Here is a 19448-nt window from a genome sequence, read left to right as displayed (position 1 = left end):
AACGGACGGTGTCATTGCTTCACTTCAAAAGCAAGAAGTAATCGTAAATAAAAGAAAGTTTGTTTGGTTCGAGTTTCATTCAAATAAAATCCTTGTGCTATTAAATTTTCCCTTGTTTCTGCATAATTCACTTCTTCTTTCTGACGAAGTGGCACCGTGTGTCCTATCATCTTTACTTCCCCTTTGATTCATATGAAGTAGAACCACCAAACCACACGGCTTTAAAAACCTGGTGTCAGCTTTAGTCTTCAGTATTAAGACAGCGAGCATTTACTGTCTTGCTCTATGGATCTGGAGGTGGGTTATACAACTTATCACATCAGGAATTATATCACTGTGTGCATTGGATGATATTTCTCATTCATGTTTTTTTTTTTTATTTGTCAGGACTCCAGGGTTCACGGTGGGGTGATTGTCGGCCACAAGATCCATGAAGGAAAGCATCATTATGAAGTGGAAAAGGTGATGAAGCCCACGAAAACAAGTGGAGAAAAAATATTTGTCAGGTATGTATCCGTCACTGTTGATCAGATACTGACTTGCTTTAGTCCACATGTTCTCGCTGCCCGTAACGCTGATGAATGTAATGACACAGTGTGTCGTGATGTAGAAATGTGGGGTCTCCATAAACCCACAATAGTTCCTTTTGTTCATTAATGACAAAAAGATAGAAGCAAAAAACAACATAACAGAAATGACATACAGTTAAGTCCACATGTAAAAGAAATAACAGTTAGTGACCCTCGAGTGACCAGGATTTGATTCCAATCAAAAATCTGGTCAATTAACCCTTTAGCACCGAGCGTATCGCCAGTGCCAGTATCGCTTGTCCATGTACTTGTACTTTTCTAAGTAAAACTGTAAAATCCAATTTGTTTTTTGTGTTCTTCATTTTAAACTGTTGATACACATTGTAAATAAGCAGTATCTCACCAGAACAGGACTGACATGAAGTTGAAGTGACTTTTTTATAATATTAGATTATAGTAAAAGTCTTGAAGTATATGATATTTACTGTACTTTTCTGATATAAAATGTTTTAGAAGTAAAAGTTTTAAAAAGGTGTGGAGTTAGGATTGAGCCACAGTGGCTCTGTGGTAGGGTGAAGGAAGGTTGTGTGTTCAAATCTTGCCAAAAAGAGTAAAGCAGCTCAACACTAGAAAAGCTCTATATAAATACAGACCATAATACCAACTATTCTTTTTCTTCTGATTTTATTTGGTAGTAACAAATAAACAAAGATAGTTAAGAGATAGGAAATGCAGTGGAGTAATAGTAAAAGTTGCTAAAAATATAAATATAAACAAAGTAAAGTATGGATATGTGAATATTGTACTTAACTACATTAAAAAAGTATTTGTATATGTATATATATATATATATATATATATATGTATAAGCAGAATAGTCCAGGCGGACATTTTAAGGCTTAGGTTTTAAAGGGTTAAGAACCAAAAGATAGGGGAACACAAATAAAGACAAAGCAAAAATGTATTGCTCAGCCTGTGTCATTCTATAAACACCACTTTGTAGTAAGATATACCTAAAAATTGGGTTTATATATAACACAACAATATAAACATTGGGTTTATATAACATGAATTCGATTTGAAATGATTCCTCGAGTTACAGAAATGTAAAATATAAATGGTATCACTTTATTGTGATAGTCCGTTGTTGACGCTCTACTGTTTTCCATTTGAATTACATGATCCTGACACACATTCAAGTGTAGTTTCCCTACTAATATTCTGATGACTGTCAACAAATTAACAATTAAATGTCAAGTAATCTAAAATTTGATGTTAAATGATAATAAACATATTGTCCACAGATAATCAACATAGAATTGATCATTTCTGTGACATGAACCTGTTAACTTTTCAGCCGACAGGACCAAGCAGAAGTACGTGGACACAGTCTACAGAGAACTAGTGAAATGATGGTTAATAACTAATTAAAAATACTAGTTACAGTCAACAGGTCCTTCTGTGTCGGGGCTGGATTATAATCTACTGGCAGTTAGCTAGGGTATAATCAAAATGAAGTGTTACCATTTCAATATTGTGTCGTTCATAACGGTTCCAATGTATCAAACTATGGCAGGAGGGGAGACAAACTGATTCAGATAAACGGCGTGGACCTGCGAGGTCTCCCACCTAAAGACTTGGCACAAATGTTAGCTGAGGGGAATCCAATGCTGGTGAGTTCATCAAGGCTTCCTTGGTTTTTATGGTTTTTAGACTTTTTACTTTTTTTATTTCTACTTTACTATTTCTAACCTACACTATGTGTCACATGGTTTATTCATAAGTGGGACAACAGCTTTCATTACACAGTGAAGAGACTATTAATTTAACTATAGCTATGGACAATATGCATGAATTCTGAGAAAAAAAGATCAGAAATCAGACTTTTTATTTCATCTCAGAATATGACTTAATCTCAGAATTCTGACTTTCTTAAATCTCAAAATGTAACTTTAATCTCAGAATTCAGAATTTTCTTTAATCTCAGAGTGCAACTTTAATCTCGGAATTCTAATTTTGATCTCAGAATTCTGACATTTCTTTAATCTCGGAATTCTGAATCTTTAATCTCAGAATTCATTTTCTTTAATCTCAGAGTGCAACTTTAATCTGAATTTAATTTTGATCTCAGAATTCTGACATAATCTGAATTCTGATTTTATTCTCAGAATTCTGATTTTATTCTCAGAATTCTGATTTTCATTAATCTCAGAATTCTGACTTTTTCTTTAATCTCAGAATTCTTTAATCTCAGAATGTGACTGTAATCTCAGAATTCTGACTTTTTTCTTTAATCTCAGAGTGAACATTCTTTCATCGCAGAATATGACTTTAATCTCAGAATTCTGACATTAATCTCAGAATTCAGACTTTTTCTTTAATCTCTGAATTGTTTAATCTCAGAATTCTGACTTTCTTTAATCTCAGAATATGACTTTTATCTCAGAATTCTGACATGGATCTCAGAATTCTGACTTTTTCTTTAATCTCAGAATGTGACTTTATTCTCAGAATTCTGACTTTAATCTCAGGATTCTGACTTTGTCGACTCAGGATTACATTTCATTGTGTGTCATAGGAGTGCAACGGTGCATATGACGAATAGAACTCTGGAATCTTGAACTACATGGTAAAACAACAACAACAAATTTCACAATTGGACAAACCTTTGCTCTTGTGTTAGCCTTAATGGCCTTCTCGTTGGAGTCAAACTGACCTGCCACCAAAGAACAATAAAATTATTATGAATAACAGTAAAATATCATATTACTGTATATATTTTGGTAGTCTAACTCCACAAGCAACAATAACAGCAATTATGATAATATTTACAGTTAATATTACCTTTTTTCGATGATTAATATGAACTCTACAACATAAGGCCAGAGAGTACCCTGATTAACTTTTATCCCGTACCATAAAGCATTGTTTCCCAAACTTCCTATACAGACTCTCACTTTTTAAAGATGGCAGACCATAGTGACCCAAACCACTTCATAAATCAGGACAAGAGTAATTAAATTAATTATTTCCCAAAGCTTGTGACATTAATCAAAACGTCATGTTATTTTAAACATATACACATAAACCTGTTCTATAAGGTTGCGAACACAAGTCTCCCACGATCCATCTGACCATAAAATGTCTTCATGTAAAGAACACGTGTACACGTGTGCTCGTGTGGTTGACGCAAAAAGACATTTCTAATCAACGCCCGTGTTCTTCTGCCCGTTCACATCAGACTGTGCACAAGGCGAGCAAGACGAAGATCAAGGAGCAGCCTCCCAGCAATGGAGACATATTGTTTCCCTTCTTCAAGGATTCCACTTCTCTCCATTTCACCATGGAGATGAAGAGGGAGCGCGAGGATGAGGCGCAGGAAGGAGAGGGAGGGGAGGATGGGGCTGTAGAGGAGGAGAAGGAGCAGGAGGAGGAGGAGGTTTGTCCAACTGAAACTGAGGAGAATGGGGAGAAGCAGGAAATGTTCATCGTTAGCCTGACGGAAACCAGAATCTCAACGGTGACGGGGAGAGGCTGTAGTGACGGGGGCGTGTGTGAGGGATGTCAGGGCAGAGGTTGCACCTTTCATGATGTTGTCATGATATCAGAATCCAGCAAAGTGACACTTGGTGAGTAGGTTTTACGCCTCTCCTCTGCTCCTCTAACAATACAACCCTTTTCCTTGTCAATACAGAGACATGAGGCAATTCACTGTCAACTAGAGAAAGGGTTGAGAGACACAAACCTCCCTCAAGGCCGGTTCAGTTTCCGACTGTGTCTAATTCATCCACAGTCAAATCAAACGGGATTTCTTCCTTGGGCCATAATCCACATCCCCAGGAAACATATTCCATATCTGCCTTGTACTTTTGGAGTTATGCTGCAGCCAAAAACACAACTTCTCAGGTCCAGGTTGTGATGTATTCCTGGGCAACCTCACGTTGCTCGTGGTGGCTGTGAATGAATGGGGGCAGAGCCGGCCAAAGCTCATTAAACTGCTGAGTGTGCAGAGTAAAACCCCCACATTTTATCATATTAAAGAAATATTTTTTCCATATATTTCCATATCCAAATAGTGTTGGGTAATTTTTATTATTTTTTTGTTTTTATTATAATATATATATATATATATATTATTTTATTATTATTATTTTTTTTATTTATTGAGTATTTGATTTGATTTGAAAAATGACAATTGTTGTTTTCTGTTTAAAAACTGGTTTACTTGTAAATTCAGTATCAGCACACTGAGTGCTTCACTTTGAATACAAACGTGCAAAGTAACAATAGGCCACTTGTGATTTTACTGCCCTCTTAGCTCAAAAACAAGACACTGGTTTAGTGTAAATAACACAGCTATAATTATTGCAATCTATACTGTTACATTTGCATCAACATTAAGTCCCTTTTATTGTTGTGTAAAGTGGTCATCGAGACGAGAAAAGCACTCTATAAATACAGAGCATTTACATTTACCATGTTAAACTTTCAGTTGCAAGAGGAGGCGGCAGTTTAAGATGCGCCAGCGAGTTAAACGCTGCAATCGAAAACGTGGCCACCTACCAGTACCTCCGAAATGTGTATGACGGGCAATATCTCTACCCTTCATCATCTCCAGGTTTGTCATTCAAAGTAAAATCACCTGCAAGAGGTGGAATTGTATGCCGCCATTTGGCTTCCTTTTGCGTTCCTTTTGTTTGTGTCCTTTCCAGAGAAGATCACAATCTACTATTACAAGTCGTCTGCAAATGAGTTCAGCGGAATGCCAGTGGTCCTAAACTTCACTGACTCTGACCACTTTCTCAGGTGCAACAAGGACGGACAGAGGGTGTCTCTTCAGGTGGAGGTAACGTGCAAATATGTGTCGTCGAGTCAAACCTATAATGCGATAAAGTTCATAAAAAAAGTTGTTCATTAAAAACGAGCCAAGTAGACTTTGAACTGTGACGTATTTCCAAATTTCACAAATTCAGTCCCATTTTAAACATCTTGAGTACTTCTTGCTCAGGTGGGTATATATATATATATATATATATATATATATATATATATATATATATATATATATATATATATATATATATATATATATATATATATATATATATATATATATATATATATATATATATATATATAGTTGGTGAAAATGATTTTTTCTCATCAGAAGTAAAGTAATATTCAAAATCCAAACCTGAGTTTCCTCAACATCAGAGCTTTTCGGCCCTCAACTATTTAGTAAGTATTTTAGCAAGAAAAACACAATATTCAAATCAGCCAAAATCACCAAAGAATACTCATGTTAAATATTCCTAATGTTGATATTTATCAAAATAATGCCTGCCTGATGGCGTGTTGACACCAATTCATCGCGCGACAACTTTACATACAAAGTCAATGCAGAGACGCGATGGTTGTGATTGGCCGTCGTTCCTGTGTGGTTTCCCGACCCACCAATGGTGTTGTGAAACCACACAAGACGACGCTTTGCACAACAGAGAGTGCAACACTGCTTTGGTTGATGGTGAACAGAAATGCCTGTTACTTCTGTTTAAAATACAGCGGATAGCGTCCATCGCGTCACAAAATGTACACAATGATCCCGCGGTGCGAAACACAGCATGAGGCTGGCCCATCTCCAATACCGCCAATGTCTTATAGACATTGTGTGTTGGTTTCAGGAAAGTCAAAGTCAAATGATGTTAAATTGATGTCCATTATATATATATAAAAAAAACAAAAACTTGAAAGAAACAAAATTGACACTTGAAAGTAATCCACACTTTGTTGTTGTAGACATGCTCAAAGCAGATGCTGCAGCATATTTCCATGAACGACAAGACCAAACTCGCTTATGTCTTCTACATGAAGTCGGACCCATTGCACAAGAGGACGTTTGAGTCGGCGCTGCACAGCGGGTGGTTCATTAAGATCGTCAACACAGAATCCACTAACGATCGGGTAACGATCGATACTTTGGACGGAGCGACAGCCGAGAACACGTTCCTCTTTGTTATTCAACCACAGTGAAATTCGCTCAGGAATTGTATTTGGGAATTGTGATGTTAAACCAGTGGCGGTTTGTCAATAGGGGGCGCTATGTCAAAGTATCAAAGACTCGCATTGATTTTAAAATTACTTTTGCGATATATATATATTTGTTTTCTTACGATAAATTTACACGAACTCCCGTAGCAGTAGGGATGTTTTCAGTTGCTTTTTCACCTTTTTTCAGAGTACATATTTACATTTACATCTACCGCTTTATGCTCACCGTCATAAAAACTCTCCACTGACGCTCCTCCCTCCCTGAGCCGGTGAGCTCTTTTTGCATGATTCTGTTTTTTTTAATTCTCTCCATTTGAAAAAAACCGTCCAATGTTTCCTCTTCCTCACTCTTCTTCCTCAAAATTCACAAATCATTAATCATTCAAAAATATTGTATTTTATTTGTCTGAAAAAAAAACCTTCCCTCACTTGTTCTTTGTTTTTTTTGGACGTAGCCAATTAGCAGGCAGAGTCCTAAGCCCCGCCCATGGCCAGAATTGCAAACAAAAAGAACAAATCAGGGAACATTAAAATGTTCCACATGATCTAAAGTTGCTTAGAGGTGATGAACTTCCTGTCTGGGCCACAGAAATCTTTCATAGACTCCTGTTAAAAAGTGTATATATAACAAGAAAGGAACGAAAATCCACTTAATTTCCCTGAAGTGTCTTATTTTGGAAGAGAACGCTACAGAAAAGCCACATCTTCTGTGTCCAACTTCTTAAACCTGACTTTTTGCTGTTTACATGATCATATTTCTGTCATTCCCAGAGACGAGGGCCCACAGATCAGTTGCAGGAGATATTTTTTTTTGTATGGTGTATTGTGCACTGCTTATGTTTGCAAAGGCCTTTGGAGTTATTGTGCTTTGGTACAGAGTGTATTTCTGATGTACTCATTTTTTTTGTCTGGCCAATTCATGTGAAAATCAGATAGTAAAGAGAGTTTATACAAACAAACACATTTGTACTTATTCCCTCACCCAATGAGAATCGATAAGGAATCGGATCGATAATGGAATCGTTAAATTCTTATCAATGTATGTCAAAACCCTGTGTTGGTGTAAAAAAGGACTGTCCACAACACAATAGAAAGAAATAATATATGAATTGTACAAGATTATGAGGTTATGCAAATCACAAGTATCAACAGAACGATAACGCATGATCTCTGAAAGTCCAGTACATAGATTTCTTGAATCTAACTCAAATAACATTCTCTGCTGAGTTATCACATTTAATCGGTAAAGAAAGACATACATTTTTGGCATAATTTAACAAAAAAGCGAAATATAGGCGACTTTAGAGGACTAATACACAGTTTTAGTTTTAGTAGCCTGATTTTCTTTAAAAAAAGTTAATAATAATAATAATAATAATGCAGACACAGCTGAAATATTCCACTGTATTGTTGCTTGCCTTATATTTATTAAGAGTTGTTCAAAAGAATTGTAAAACAAGTAAATTGTGCTTATGTTAATATATATGTACAGTACCTCAAGCTTATTAAGTATAATAAAAGTATGGCGTTAGTAAATCACACGCTAAGTTCATTCACAAAGTATGTCAACTGTAATATAATTACTTATATTTAGTTAAAGTTCTATTGTTGTTTGATGTGAGGTGGTGCAGCATTGGTGACGGAGGGAAAGGCTTTATAAAAGCAACACTCTTGACTTTCTCATTCTTAGCCGTACGGAGCTTTCAGAACATCTTCCTTCTGTCGACTCAGAATCCCGTCTGTTCCCCTTCATTGTCCTCAAAGGCTTTGTTAGTCTGCCCGTCATTGGATGGGTCGTAGGGATTCTCGACGCCCGACCTTTTTTTCCTGCAAACACATGAAGGAAAACAACGCGTCTCAGGGGAAGTCGCGTCAATAAGTGATCGCTTAAAAAAAATAAAAAGATGCCTCGATGCCAAACTCACCCCTTGCGCTGTCGGATGCCGGAGACGATCAGATAGACGCCCATTAGCACGACGACTCCCATGACCACGCCGAACACCACCAGCCACACCTCCACGGGCTGCTCCACGGGAGGAGCCAGTGTTGCCGGGATACCCACGAACTCCAGCGTCCAGTCGTCCAGTTGGAAGGCGTCGTTGATTCTGCCCCGGCTTAACCTGGGATCGATATCAAAATGGCATGAGCCGATATGATACTCAGTATCGGTTGGTCAAAATCGCTGGATCTGATATCAGACAGATGTGTGGAAATGTACAATACAATCAAAAATCCTGTATATCCTATGGTTCACTAATGCCGTGTCCCAATCTAGAGGTTGAATTCCTCAGAGGACCTGGTCCACTGAGGTGCAGTGGAAGCCCATATGACAGGGGTGCTCATACTTTTTTTTTTTTTAACAAGGGCTAAAAGATTTGATAATGTGAAGATTTCACATTTACGTTTGCCACATTATGAGTCGACGACGAATAACAAGGTGCAACCTGATGGCGTAGACAGAGCCGGCCCAAGGGGTAAGCCAACTAAGCCACTGCTTGGGGCCACGTGATCACCAGGGGCCCCCCAGAAGTGTGTAGAGAAAAAACCCCAAAACATTTTAACTTTCTAAAGAAATCTAGACATCATCAGATATCTAAATATTCTTCAACTCAAGTTATTCGGTCTACTACTACTACTACTCATAACTGATACTACTTTTGTGATTTCACTGCCCTCAAAGTGTGAGAAACACAATTAAATAATGCAATTATATAATTATTATAATTATATAATTAAAGTGTTACATTGGGATCAATAATAGTCCAAGGTGGTGGAAGGGGTGCCCCCAAAATCAAATTCAGCTTAGGGCCCCATAAAGGCTTGGGCCGGCCCTGGGCGTAGATAAACAACATCAGAGGATCCCGTTTCATTGCAGCTTCTGTCTGTTATTGTCGTGATATTTACTTTTTGCAGTAAACGTCAATTTTTCTGAGGAGTTTATGGTCTCGGTCAAGCACGACGTCCATTCAGAGTGAAGTAGAAGATTATCTTTAGGGCGTGACTGTGGTGTGATTGATAATGGATGTCATAACGACATTCTGGTCTTTGGGCCCTCCTCCATCGCCCGGCTTCTTCCCCCAGCTCCACCCCCTCTCTCTCCAAATGAGCAAACCAAGATGGCACTTGGTTGACACTACAAAATGGCGGAGTAATAATAGAACATCCTAATCATGTTTCTTCGACTACGACGTAATGAAGCCGCCATCTCACCTTATTGCAGCCTCCAAGTCATTCTTTGGGACGTCCTCTAAGTGATTTAATGGGTTTTTGGCTGTGACGTAGAAGGAGATTCTGGGCGTCTCATCATCGACGATGATGTTCTCTGATCTGCAGGTTAGAAAAAGACAAAAACCCTTTAACAGATGTGAAAACAAAGCACAGCATCCTTTTTCTTCTGTATTGCCAGTTTGACGCAGTTAATACTGACATGAAGGGAATACTCTTGTTCTTTTCGCTGTAGTACTGCCTCAGAGCGTATGCAATGTTGCTCTTGAACAAGTACATCTCATTGTTATTCCAGGAATACTGAAAAAACAACACATTTCAGTTCATTCATACATGCCTTGATATGCAGTTCAAATGAAAAGCTGCAAAATACTTATTAATACTCACTGCATTATCGCCCATGGCAGCCTTCAAACTTATTCTTACTTTGATAGCATTTGAACCTGTAAAGCAAATCAAATGACGTATATTAAAAAGATTTTCTTATATAAACCTTTTGACATGAAAACAGCGACATACGGCGATTGTGTTATTTTTCATGTCCTGAAAAAAATTGACATGATTCAGGATTTCATGACTGATTCCCAAACTAGTTCTTGTATAGTGTGACCGTAAGGAAATTTATTTAAAGGATTATTTATTGAGGTAATAATCATTTGCACTCACTTGGAGCAGTTCCTGGCTCCCAGCCCACATTCCTGTTGTGTTTCCGGTTGTCTACTATCAGCCAGTCATGCAGTTTTTGAAAATAATTCAACAAGGGTTTGGCATCCATTCTGGTATCACCGGATATTGTTTCCAAAGCCTTGGTCCAGGACTGGGACCTTCCCAGTTCTAACATATTCCTATAGCAGAAAAGATGAACGATGATAATGGCGCTGACACCAAAACAGACATTTGTCAGCTTCTTAAATGTGAATATTTGATAATTTCTTTCATTTTTTAGCTTTTTAAATGTGAATATTTTCTACTTTGTGACATTTTTCAGCTTCTTAAATGTGAATATTTTCTACTTTCAGTAATTTTTCAGCTTCTTAAATGTGAACATTTTCTACTTTCTGTCATTTTCAGCTTCTAAATGTGAACATTTCCTACTTTTTGACATTTTTCAGCTTCTAAATGTGAACATTTTCTACTTTGTGACATTTTTCAGTTTCTTAAATGTGAATATTTTTCACTTTGTGACATTTTTCAGCTTCTTAATGTGAATATTTTCTATTATCAGTCATTTATCAGCTTCTTAAATGTGAATATTTTCTACTTTCTGTTAACACAAGACATTTTACGACTGCTGATTTCATGTGGGAACGAAACAGACATCAAAGAGGCACAGGAAGTTGTTCATACCTCAGTTTGGTTCCTGCCACTTTGTTACCCGTTATGTCACATTTAAATAATTCCTCTTTGTGATCCGCTGCATCACAGAGCGCTTTTTGGAACTGAAACTGGTAGATGGTTCTCGTGAAGTATCTGTGGAGCATACAAATACACATATACAATATTTCATCGTGGGTTATATTTGGATTTCCTGCTTTTCTGAGAGGGTGGTGTGTTACCTGATGAAAGAATAATCTCCCGATACATGGAACAGAGCAGGAGGATCACAGTAAGTCTCATCTCTAGGCACCGGCTCCATCACCCCCACCATCTCCCTCCTGTGATGGTAACAGAGAGTCAGCATTCACTGAGTCTGAATAAAACCCGACTTAAGACTAACACACACCCAATAATGGTTGGTCGTTGGATAACTTTTGCTTCTGTTTATTTAATTGGACTCAAACTAGCGTAGATGCTCGTGTGACTTTGACAAAACAAGGCAACATTCAGTCAGAAGATGGTGGGATACCTTTATTTTGAAATCTGAAAATCCTCTGTGGCCCACACCCAAACCTTAAACCATGACTCTTATCAACACACGGATCATTTTACGTTTTTCGGTCGTATAATGACAATAAAGATCCTTTCCTTCGTTCTTTTCGTTGGAGGGAGCAATTTAGACGTTAATTACAAAGCTAAAAATTAAAAATACATGTATTTATTTAGTTATTTATTTATATTTAATGACCTTCCACGACCCACTTGTATGGCATGGTAGTATACAGTATATATAGTCCATCATTTGGGCCTTCAAAAACCTCATTACGTCCACAGTACCACGACACGACCATATTTGATTACGGTGATACTTTCACCTCCGAAATTGCTGCATATGGTACATTTACAGACACGTTACTCACTTCATCTCCCACCACTGCTTCATCCATTCATCCTTGGGGATGTGTCCTGCAAACACCCGCCACCTCCAGTCCTCCAGCATGTAAGTGAAGGGCAGCGTGGCCACAATGGTGAGCGCCTGCTTCAGCAGGAAGTTGATCTCCGTTTCTAAAAGACAAAGACGCCAAAGGGAACCGATCACACTCAGAGTGAGAGTTGTCTGTTTTTGGACATTTTAGAGAGATGCTATACTTTATTTTACAGGGGAATATTCCTCTTGGGATATTTCAGTGAAGGAAGGCCATGTTATAGCGCATTATGTGTTTTCACAAAGGTATAACAATGAATATAGGTGTGAAAAGGTAAAAAAAGTGCTGAGTAAATGTCTTTATATATATTGTAAGAATTACTGACATCTACTGGTGAGACTGTAGAGTGCAAGCTACAGCAGCGGGAAACTACGGTGGCCTTTGCACAGGAGAGAGTAGTGAAAGTACGTTAAAAACCTTTTTCTTCCACTTCCAGTTTCTGGTCTTTGTTTAGTTTGTCCCCTCCATTTACCTGACCACGCCTACATCCTCTTCCTGTTCTTTTCACCTGGTCAACCTGTGCATATAAAGTTCAGCATTCACCACATGTCCTTGTTGCTCTATGGTGCGCTGCTTTCTCTCTGTGGTGTTCTTCCCAGTGATCGCCTGTTAATCTTTGACTCACTTTGCACTTTTGAGATGTTTGCCCTGCCTTTGCCTGACTGCTTTGCCTGGTTTTTGACTGCCTTCCTGTGTTTGACCTTGCCTGCCCACCTGCCCAAGTGTTTTGAATTATGAACTGGACTTTTTTGTCTTCTCTGCATCCGAGTTATCTGTTTTTATCAGGTTTATGAGTTCGTCCTTGTTTGTGTACCAAGCTTCTGCTTGGAAGCACAAAACACACATCGGTCCAGGTTGCTGTAGAAGGGGCGGCGGCACAAGATTGTGGCCAATCGTAAAAGCAAAAGCCTTTCCTAAGAACATATAAAGGCTCATTCTAAGGCTATGAAAACACAATAAAGTGATTATACACTTTTACAAACATACTTAGGGGTAGTATATCCACTTTCAGCCAGTAAACCCATCAAATGTGGACCTTTAACGTTTTGGAGAACCAAGGTTTCTGTGGTAGGACAGTGGTCAGTGTACATCAGTAGTACCATTATCATCCGTGAAGTCTGGAGGCAGAAGTTCCAGGCTCTTCAGGTGTTTGGGAGTTGCAGCAGAGAGGGACATAATTTCCCCGACGGCTTCGTGGAAACCCTCGTTGGCTCCGTCCCTCAGGAGGTAGGACAGGTTTCTGTAAGCCATCTGGTACTGGTTGTGGCCCATCTCGTGGTGCACGGTGAGAAAGTCCTCCATGTTGACCTTCGTGCACATCTTGATCCTGCAGATATCACACGAGAGAGCGTCAGTGTCAGCACAAACGTGACACGATATCGTATCAGATGTGCTGCAGCAATAAAAACACGCGTCGCACTGTTCCCGGTGAGTCACAAACAACAAAGCACAAGCTGATCAAACTAATGAGATCCTTGACAAAACAGCTTCATACAGTCATTTTAGCATGAACTGAGGTCTGACGGAGCCGTGACACCCGACATTTGAACTCTTTGGATTGGACAAACATCACAGTAGACGCTCAAACCTCTTAAAGTGTGCCGGGTTTATGGATTAATGTTTGACACCACTGTAACTTTGGTTATCTTTACGAGAAGGAAAACATTACTGATCAACTCAATTGTTCCGGCAAGCTCATAATGATGTACTGATTTCCAATCAAATGACTTTTGTAAGTGTATAAGCATAAAACATACACCCAAACTATTTTTTTTTTGTTTTTAGTTAAACATCCCAAATGTAATGTTTTCTCATTATGAATATTTTATCCATATTAAATTTTGGGAAGAACTCTGTCAGGTCACTATGAGAAAACATGATTATTATTATTGTTCTGTAGAGTAGGGACAGATAAAATAGGTGGGCATCCCCGAATTCTAGAACTACTGAGAGAGTACCAAGCCTTTTTTAAACCCTAACCTGTTAATATGGGTACATGTTACATGTGGATTTACTCTGCTTAAAGAAATCTAATTTGTCAAAGAAAAACATTCTAGTATGATCATTAAAGCTGCAGTGCGTAACTTTTCTCCGTAGTTTAGTTGAAGGAAATTTTCTTGATGATACTTGGCCGAATAGAACAGAGGCGACATCAAGTCGGGCACGTACGTGCACCTCCAATTCTGAAATCCTCAAGATGACACATAATATAATTGTCTGTCTAATGAACATGAACACAAGACACAAACTCCCTCGGAAATAATCTGCTAATCTCATGGAATGGAATGACCACAATGGCAATAACATGTTCTCCTATCAACTGGGATTTCAACCGTAACTTATTTTTATTTCTAAATAGTTTTTATTTTATTTCTAAATAGTTTTTATTTGTATTTCTAAATTGTTTTTATTCAATTGTTTTTATTTCTAAATAGTTTTTATTTTATTTCTAAATAGTTTTTATTTTATTTCTAAATAGTTTTTATTTTATTTCTAAATTGTTTTTATTTCTCCAATTCTTACTGTTAAATGTTTGTTTCATGTAAAGCACATCGAGTTGCCTTTGTGTATGAAATGCGCTATATGAATAAATTCTTACTGTTAAATGTTTGTTTCATGTAAAGCACATCGAGTTGCCTTTGTGTATGAAATGCGCTATATGAATAAAGTTTCCTTCCTTCCTTCCTTCCTTCCTTCCTTCCTTCCTTCCAAGTGATTTGTTCCTGGAACCTAAAGTCAGCGCACTACCTGAAGTCCTTCCTGTTTCCCATGTCCCAGGCCGTGGGGTGACAGACCACCTTGCGTCCATCGTCGGGCTTAACCAGCATGGAATTATTCCAGAAGTTTTCGAACATCTCGTACAGGCCCACAGACGTGAAGAAAATCTCCGCTTCATCGAAAAGACGACGCTCAGTCCAACCCTAAAAAACAGAAGAAAAAAAGAAAATGTAGGCGGAGATATTGTAGATGATTTCAGAGGATTTGCTATAGCGCAATCACTGCACCTTCTCAAGCATGGTTTTGCTGACATCGATGTCTGTTTTGTCCGGGTAGGGGATGCACAGAGGGTACAGGTTGGTCCAGAATCTTCCCCACATGTCACCTGAACAAACGACACAAATATCATCCTTCATTTTAATGAGACTCTTAGGTGGTCAGATGTCAGATGTGTGTCGTTTCAAAGGGTATTTTGGAGAAAGTAAATTGTGCTCCTGTGTACTGTTACTTTTAAACAATCAAATATGTCCATATGAAATCATGAAAACACAATAAATGCACATAAAATATATCTAAATCTCAATTTATAAGCTTTCGGCCTGATTTTCTTTACCTTTAGTCAAACATTTAAAGGGTCATTGTGATGTGGAATGATGCCTACGCTCTATTATTTTATTTTTATTTTCATGTATTGTTGTTTTTATTGTGTGATATTGTATGGCTGTTACTTTTACCCATCTGTTAACTGAATTAAGTTAACTGTGATTTATTATTCTGTACATCAATGTGGGTTGTGCACACACACAATAGATTGACAAGACTTGCTGTTATGTGGCTGCTCTTAAAATTAAATCAAATTAAATTGTTAGGGTTAGGCATTAAGTGGTTATGGTTTCCCTGATTCTGGTTGTGTTCTGCTCTTTTTAATCTTCCCCTTTTAGACTTTTCATTAATTTGTGTTCCCAGAAAGTTTCTCTGAGAGGAAGTGCTTCTCTGTTCCTGTATATGTAACTTGATATTTCATGGCAGTGAAAGTCACCGTGCTGCTGCTGCAACTAACATCGGCATGTTTAAATATTTCCAATCAGATATCTGTAATAATAACAATAACATGATTGTTATTCTGAACGTACCCAGCAGGTGGGCCGGCAGAGGTCCTTTTGGATCAATGCGTCCCGGGTAGACCTCCATAAGCTTGGCCCTCACATAAGCATGTAGCTCCTTATATAATGGCAGGATCTGTAAAAAAAACCAAAAATGATATTTTTACATATTTATACACATTTTTTTTGTATATTTACTGAAAGTCCTTTACAACACACAGGAAAAACATACCACCTTCGTTCTTCTAAACCTCAGTTACTTATGGTAGGTATGAAAAAAAAAAAAGCATCTTGTATATCTTCTTTATATAATTTATATATAATTTATTAGTTTGGAGTAATGTAGGTTCTCATAAAAGTGTTAGTAAGTGGTCAAACCTAAAACCAAATGTCTTAGCTACTGTAGCCCATGGGTCCTAAATAAGAAGTTCACAAGGAAAAACTGTGCAAACTACAGTTTATAGTAAGATGTCACTGTATTTAGTAGTTGTTTGTTTTTATTGTCTTTGTGTAACTTTTTTGTGCTGCTGCCAGGACTCTCTTAAAAAAGCCATAAAACAATCTTAACATTTTCCATGCACTGCTGAACCTGCCCCCCCCCACACAAATCCAGACAGTCATACCTGGAGGTAGATTGACTTAGAGTCTTCCATGAGCTGGTCCGGGGTGTACTTGTATTTACTGTCCTCTTCCATGGTCTCATAGTTGGATCTCCAGTACTCTCCATAGTCTTTGAAACCTGAACAGTCCAGTCAGAGAACAACACATCAAGATAATTATTTATATCACTTCATATTATTATTTTATTCATTTTCTTTCACTGAAGGCCCTGTTATATGTCTGCCTGCCTATAATGTGTCGCATACTGTGGACCCTGGTATACTTGTGCATCAGGGTCTTGTAGTATCTGACATCTCCATTGGGGGGGCGCTACAAGTCGGGACGCATTCCTAGTGGGGCTTAAAGGAATACTTCACCGATTTGCATGTGGCTTTGTATTCCTAGAATAGCAGTAGTATTTTTTAAGAATTCTGGCCTCCCTCAGTTTTCTACTGATCACGGGGCAGTAAACGCAGTGCATGCTGGGAGTTGTTGTCATTCTCAGCCAAGAAAGCCACTTGATTCAAATATTATTTCAAATAATTCTTACTACATAGACGACCCAGTTTTAATAGACATTCATCTTTCCAACGGTGAAATATGCCGTTAATTCTCCACCTACTGGCGGGGTGGAAATTCAGTTTTTCACCCTCCAACTTTTGAGTGTTTTTTCATGTAAGAAAAACTGGGTGTGCACATGAGGACCTGTGGAATTGCAATCTGACCAAGTTTCAGGTGCAGGAATTACTGTATAATTGTCACATTGTGTTCCTATTAGCCACCGCCCTCATCTTCCTTTAATCTGTATGTGAGTTACTGTGGCAACCAAGTTGGTCACCAAAATCTTTTTTTCTATTTCTACTCCTTCTTTTAAGGGCCAATTATTCCACAATGATAAGTCATTGTGCCACCTACTGGCAACAGGAAGTACACCTTCTGTAACAAACATGGTTTCATTGACATGACATTTTCAGGGTGTGGTCTACATTTGCTCTTCTCAGATTAGAACAGATTATTGGCTGGTCGCAGTCATCTCAGTGACCCCAATTAAGTGTTTTGTTTTCCTCTGGAGCTTCTTTTCGGGGAGAGGAGGAAGTCAGCGATTACGACAGCAGACACGACGACACTCCCCGACTGTATAAGATCTCAAAAAGTCAATCACATGTTTGAAATAAATCCAATGACTGCAGGTGTGTTACCGTTGAGCTTTGCGGCTTCGTTCTTCAGATCCACGTAGTCTTCGTACAGAGGCCTCATCTTCTTCCCCACCTCTTTCCTCCAGCCCTCCCACACATGCAGACGGTCGTTATAGTTTTTGCTGTTGAACATCACGTCCTCCAGGCCTGCAAATGGACAAAGGCAGATGTTTTTCAGTGTGCTCTTATTAATACCAATAATCTGCTCAAGTTCAGGGTCATTACAAGATGCACCATTAGATAAATATGTCGTGTGAAATACCAGGAACCAAGGTAGACATACTGTTGTGGTAATCTAGTCAAGTAATCTTATTCCATAGTTACGCATATGTAGGATTATTCAAAAACAATTTTTAACCCTGTGAGATTTCGGATACATTTGCACTGGTTGTGTATGAAATGGTCCATTTCGAGGCAACATTAAACTACAAAATCATGTATAGGTGTAATCTTCAAAGTGCTTTTTGTCACAGTTAGAATTTGAACAATTAAATATAGAAGTCCAACTATGGATTATTTTCTTGATTGGTCCATAAAATGTCAGAATACATTAAAGAAAATGTTCAAATGTCTTGTTCTGACATTCACTTTTTAATGATTTGTTTGTTTTATGGAGCAAAGAAACCAGAAAATATTCACATTTAAGAAGCTAAAACGATCAGAAATCTTGTTTTAATCATGAAAAAAAGGTTCACACCGATGAATCGAGTCATTGTTTCAGCTCTAATGACATATAATGATATACAGTGTAGAATATACAGTGTATCTTTGTTCAAACTTCATTTAAAAAAAGTCTATATTCCATTTAAAAAAGGCCCTTTTTTTAAAGAGACTTTGCCTCTGCTAATTATAAACTGCTTTATCTAAGTCTGGCTGACAGTAGCAGGTCGCACATGAACGCGTACCTGGCTCCAAAGTGTGGCAGTCATGCGGGTCGTCCTTCAGACAAACTGTTGCTGTGCTGTAGATGGTGCTCATCTCGCTCATGGCTTTACTCAGCTGCAAGAAGATTCGACAACGGAAGAGTACGAGTTGAAAATCAACACTACGCTCTTCCAACACAAGCATAACAGAGTGACTTTTAACCTAAAACAGCATACTTACATGTTCGGCCTTATCTTTGGATAAAGCACCAGAGCCTTTGTCCTGAAGGGAGATGAGCTGTAATTTGATTTCTGGATTTTTGATTTGATCGATGGGGAACTGCCGAGACTCCTCTGACATCTGGGTGTAAAATTTGCCCCAAACTTCGCCCTCTTCACTCTGCAATAAAAGAGAGAGTTAGTCCGAAATGACAGATTTCTACTCCATTGAACCAAGTAACATAAATGTCAGTATTGTGTCAGTGTCAATGTCAGTGGTTCCCTTTCGCTTACCAGTTTGTTTGAGGTCTCAGTCGTGATGTTGGTGTTGTAGGCCCACGATGCCAGCGAGTACTGATACATCCGCTCGCCGGCCTCCGCGTCGAACCTCTGCAGAAACTCCCTGGCTTTTGTCTCCACGTCCCCCTGAGCGGAGACGGCGCGGGACACGGCCAGCAACGTTAAAAGAATATGTGCGAGCATCTTTGGCTGCTTCAGCTCCATCCACATGTACAAGCGAACTCTGAGACGTTGGGACGCTGTACTCGGTTTTACAGTTTCAATAACCCTGAGTGCTGCCTTGGCCTTTGGACGGCAGGGTCATAACTGGGGGTGTATCCGAGTTTTCATTTACAGAACGGCG

The 19448-nt window shown here is 38.4% G+C and overlaps 2 protein-coding genes across 2 annotated transcripts; one reads left to right on the top strand and one right to left on the bottom strand.

Moving 5' to 3' along the window:
• The first annotated feature begins 203 nt into the window (after positions 1–203).
• il1fma (interleukin-1 family member A) lies at positions 204–6901 on the top strand. The gene is made up of 7 exons (XM_044029723.1): positions 204–297; positions 388–506; positions 2107–2203; positions 3772–4159; positions 5023–5148; positions 5243–5376; positions 6327–6901. Exons 1-7 carry the CDS (start codon positions 286–288, stop codon positions 6558–6560), a joined length of 1110 nt encoding a protein of 369 aa, XP_043885658.1. The 5' UTR covers positions 204–285; the 3' UTR covers positions 6561–6901.
• Positions 6902–7666: 765 nt separating this feature from the next.
• On the bottom strand, positions 7667–19366 carry ace2 (angiotensin I converting enzyme 2). The gene is made up of 18 exons (XM_044029447.1): positions 19100–19366; positions 18828–18986; positions 18629–18722; positions 17727–17870; positions 16551–16666; positions 15958–16063; positions 15112–15209; positions 14855–15027; positions 13207–13433; positions 12041–12185; positions 11360–11458; positions 11151–11273; positions 10470–10648; positions 10191–10246; positions 10006–10103; positions 9789–9905; positions 8504–8698; positions 7667–8405 (listed from the first exon to the last, which is right to left on the bottom strand). Exons 1-18 carry the CDS (start codon positions 19313–19315, stop codon positions 8306–8308), a joined length of 2445 nt encoding a protein of 814 aa, XP_043885382.1. The 5' UTR covers positions 19316–19366; the 3' UTR covers positions 7667–8305.
• Positions 19367–19448: the final 82 nt, after the last annotated feature.

This window comes from Solea senegalensis, linkage group LG7 (assembly GCF_019176455.1).
Source record: "Solea senegalensis isolate Sse05_10M linkage group LG7, IFAPA_SoseM_1, whole genome shotgun sequence".
Lineage (NCBI taxonomy): Eukaryota > Metazoa > Chordata > Actinopteri > Pleuronectiformes > Soleidae > Solea > Solea senegalensis.
The sequence above is the reverse complement of the archived record's forward strand: the minus strand, read 5'-3'. Positions and strand labels throughout refer to the sequence as shown.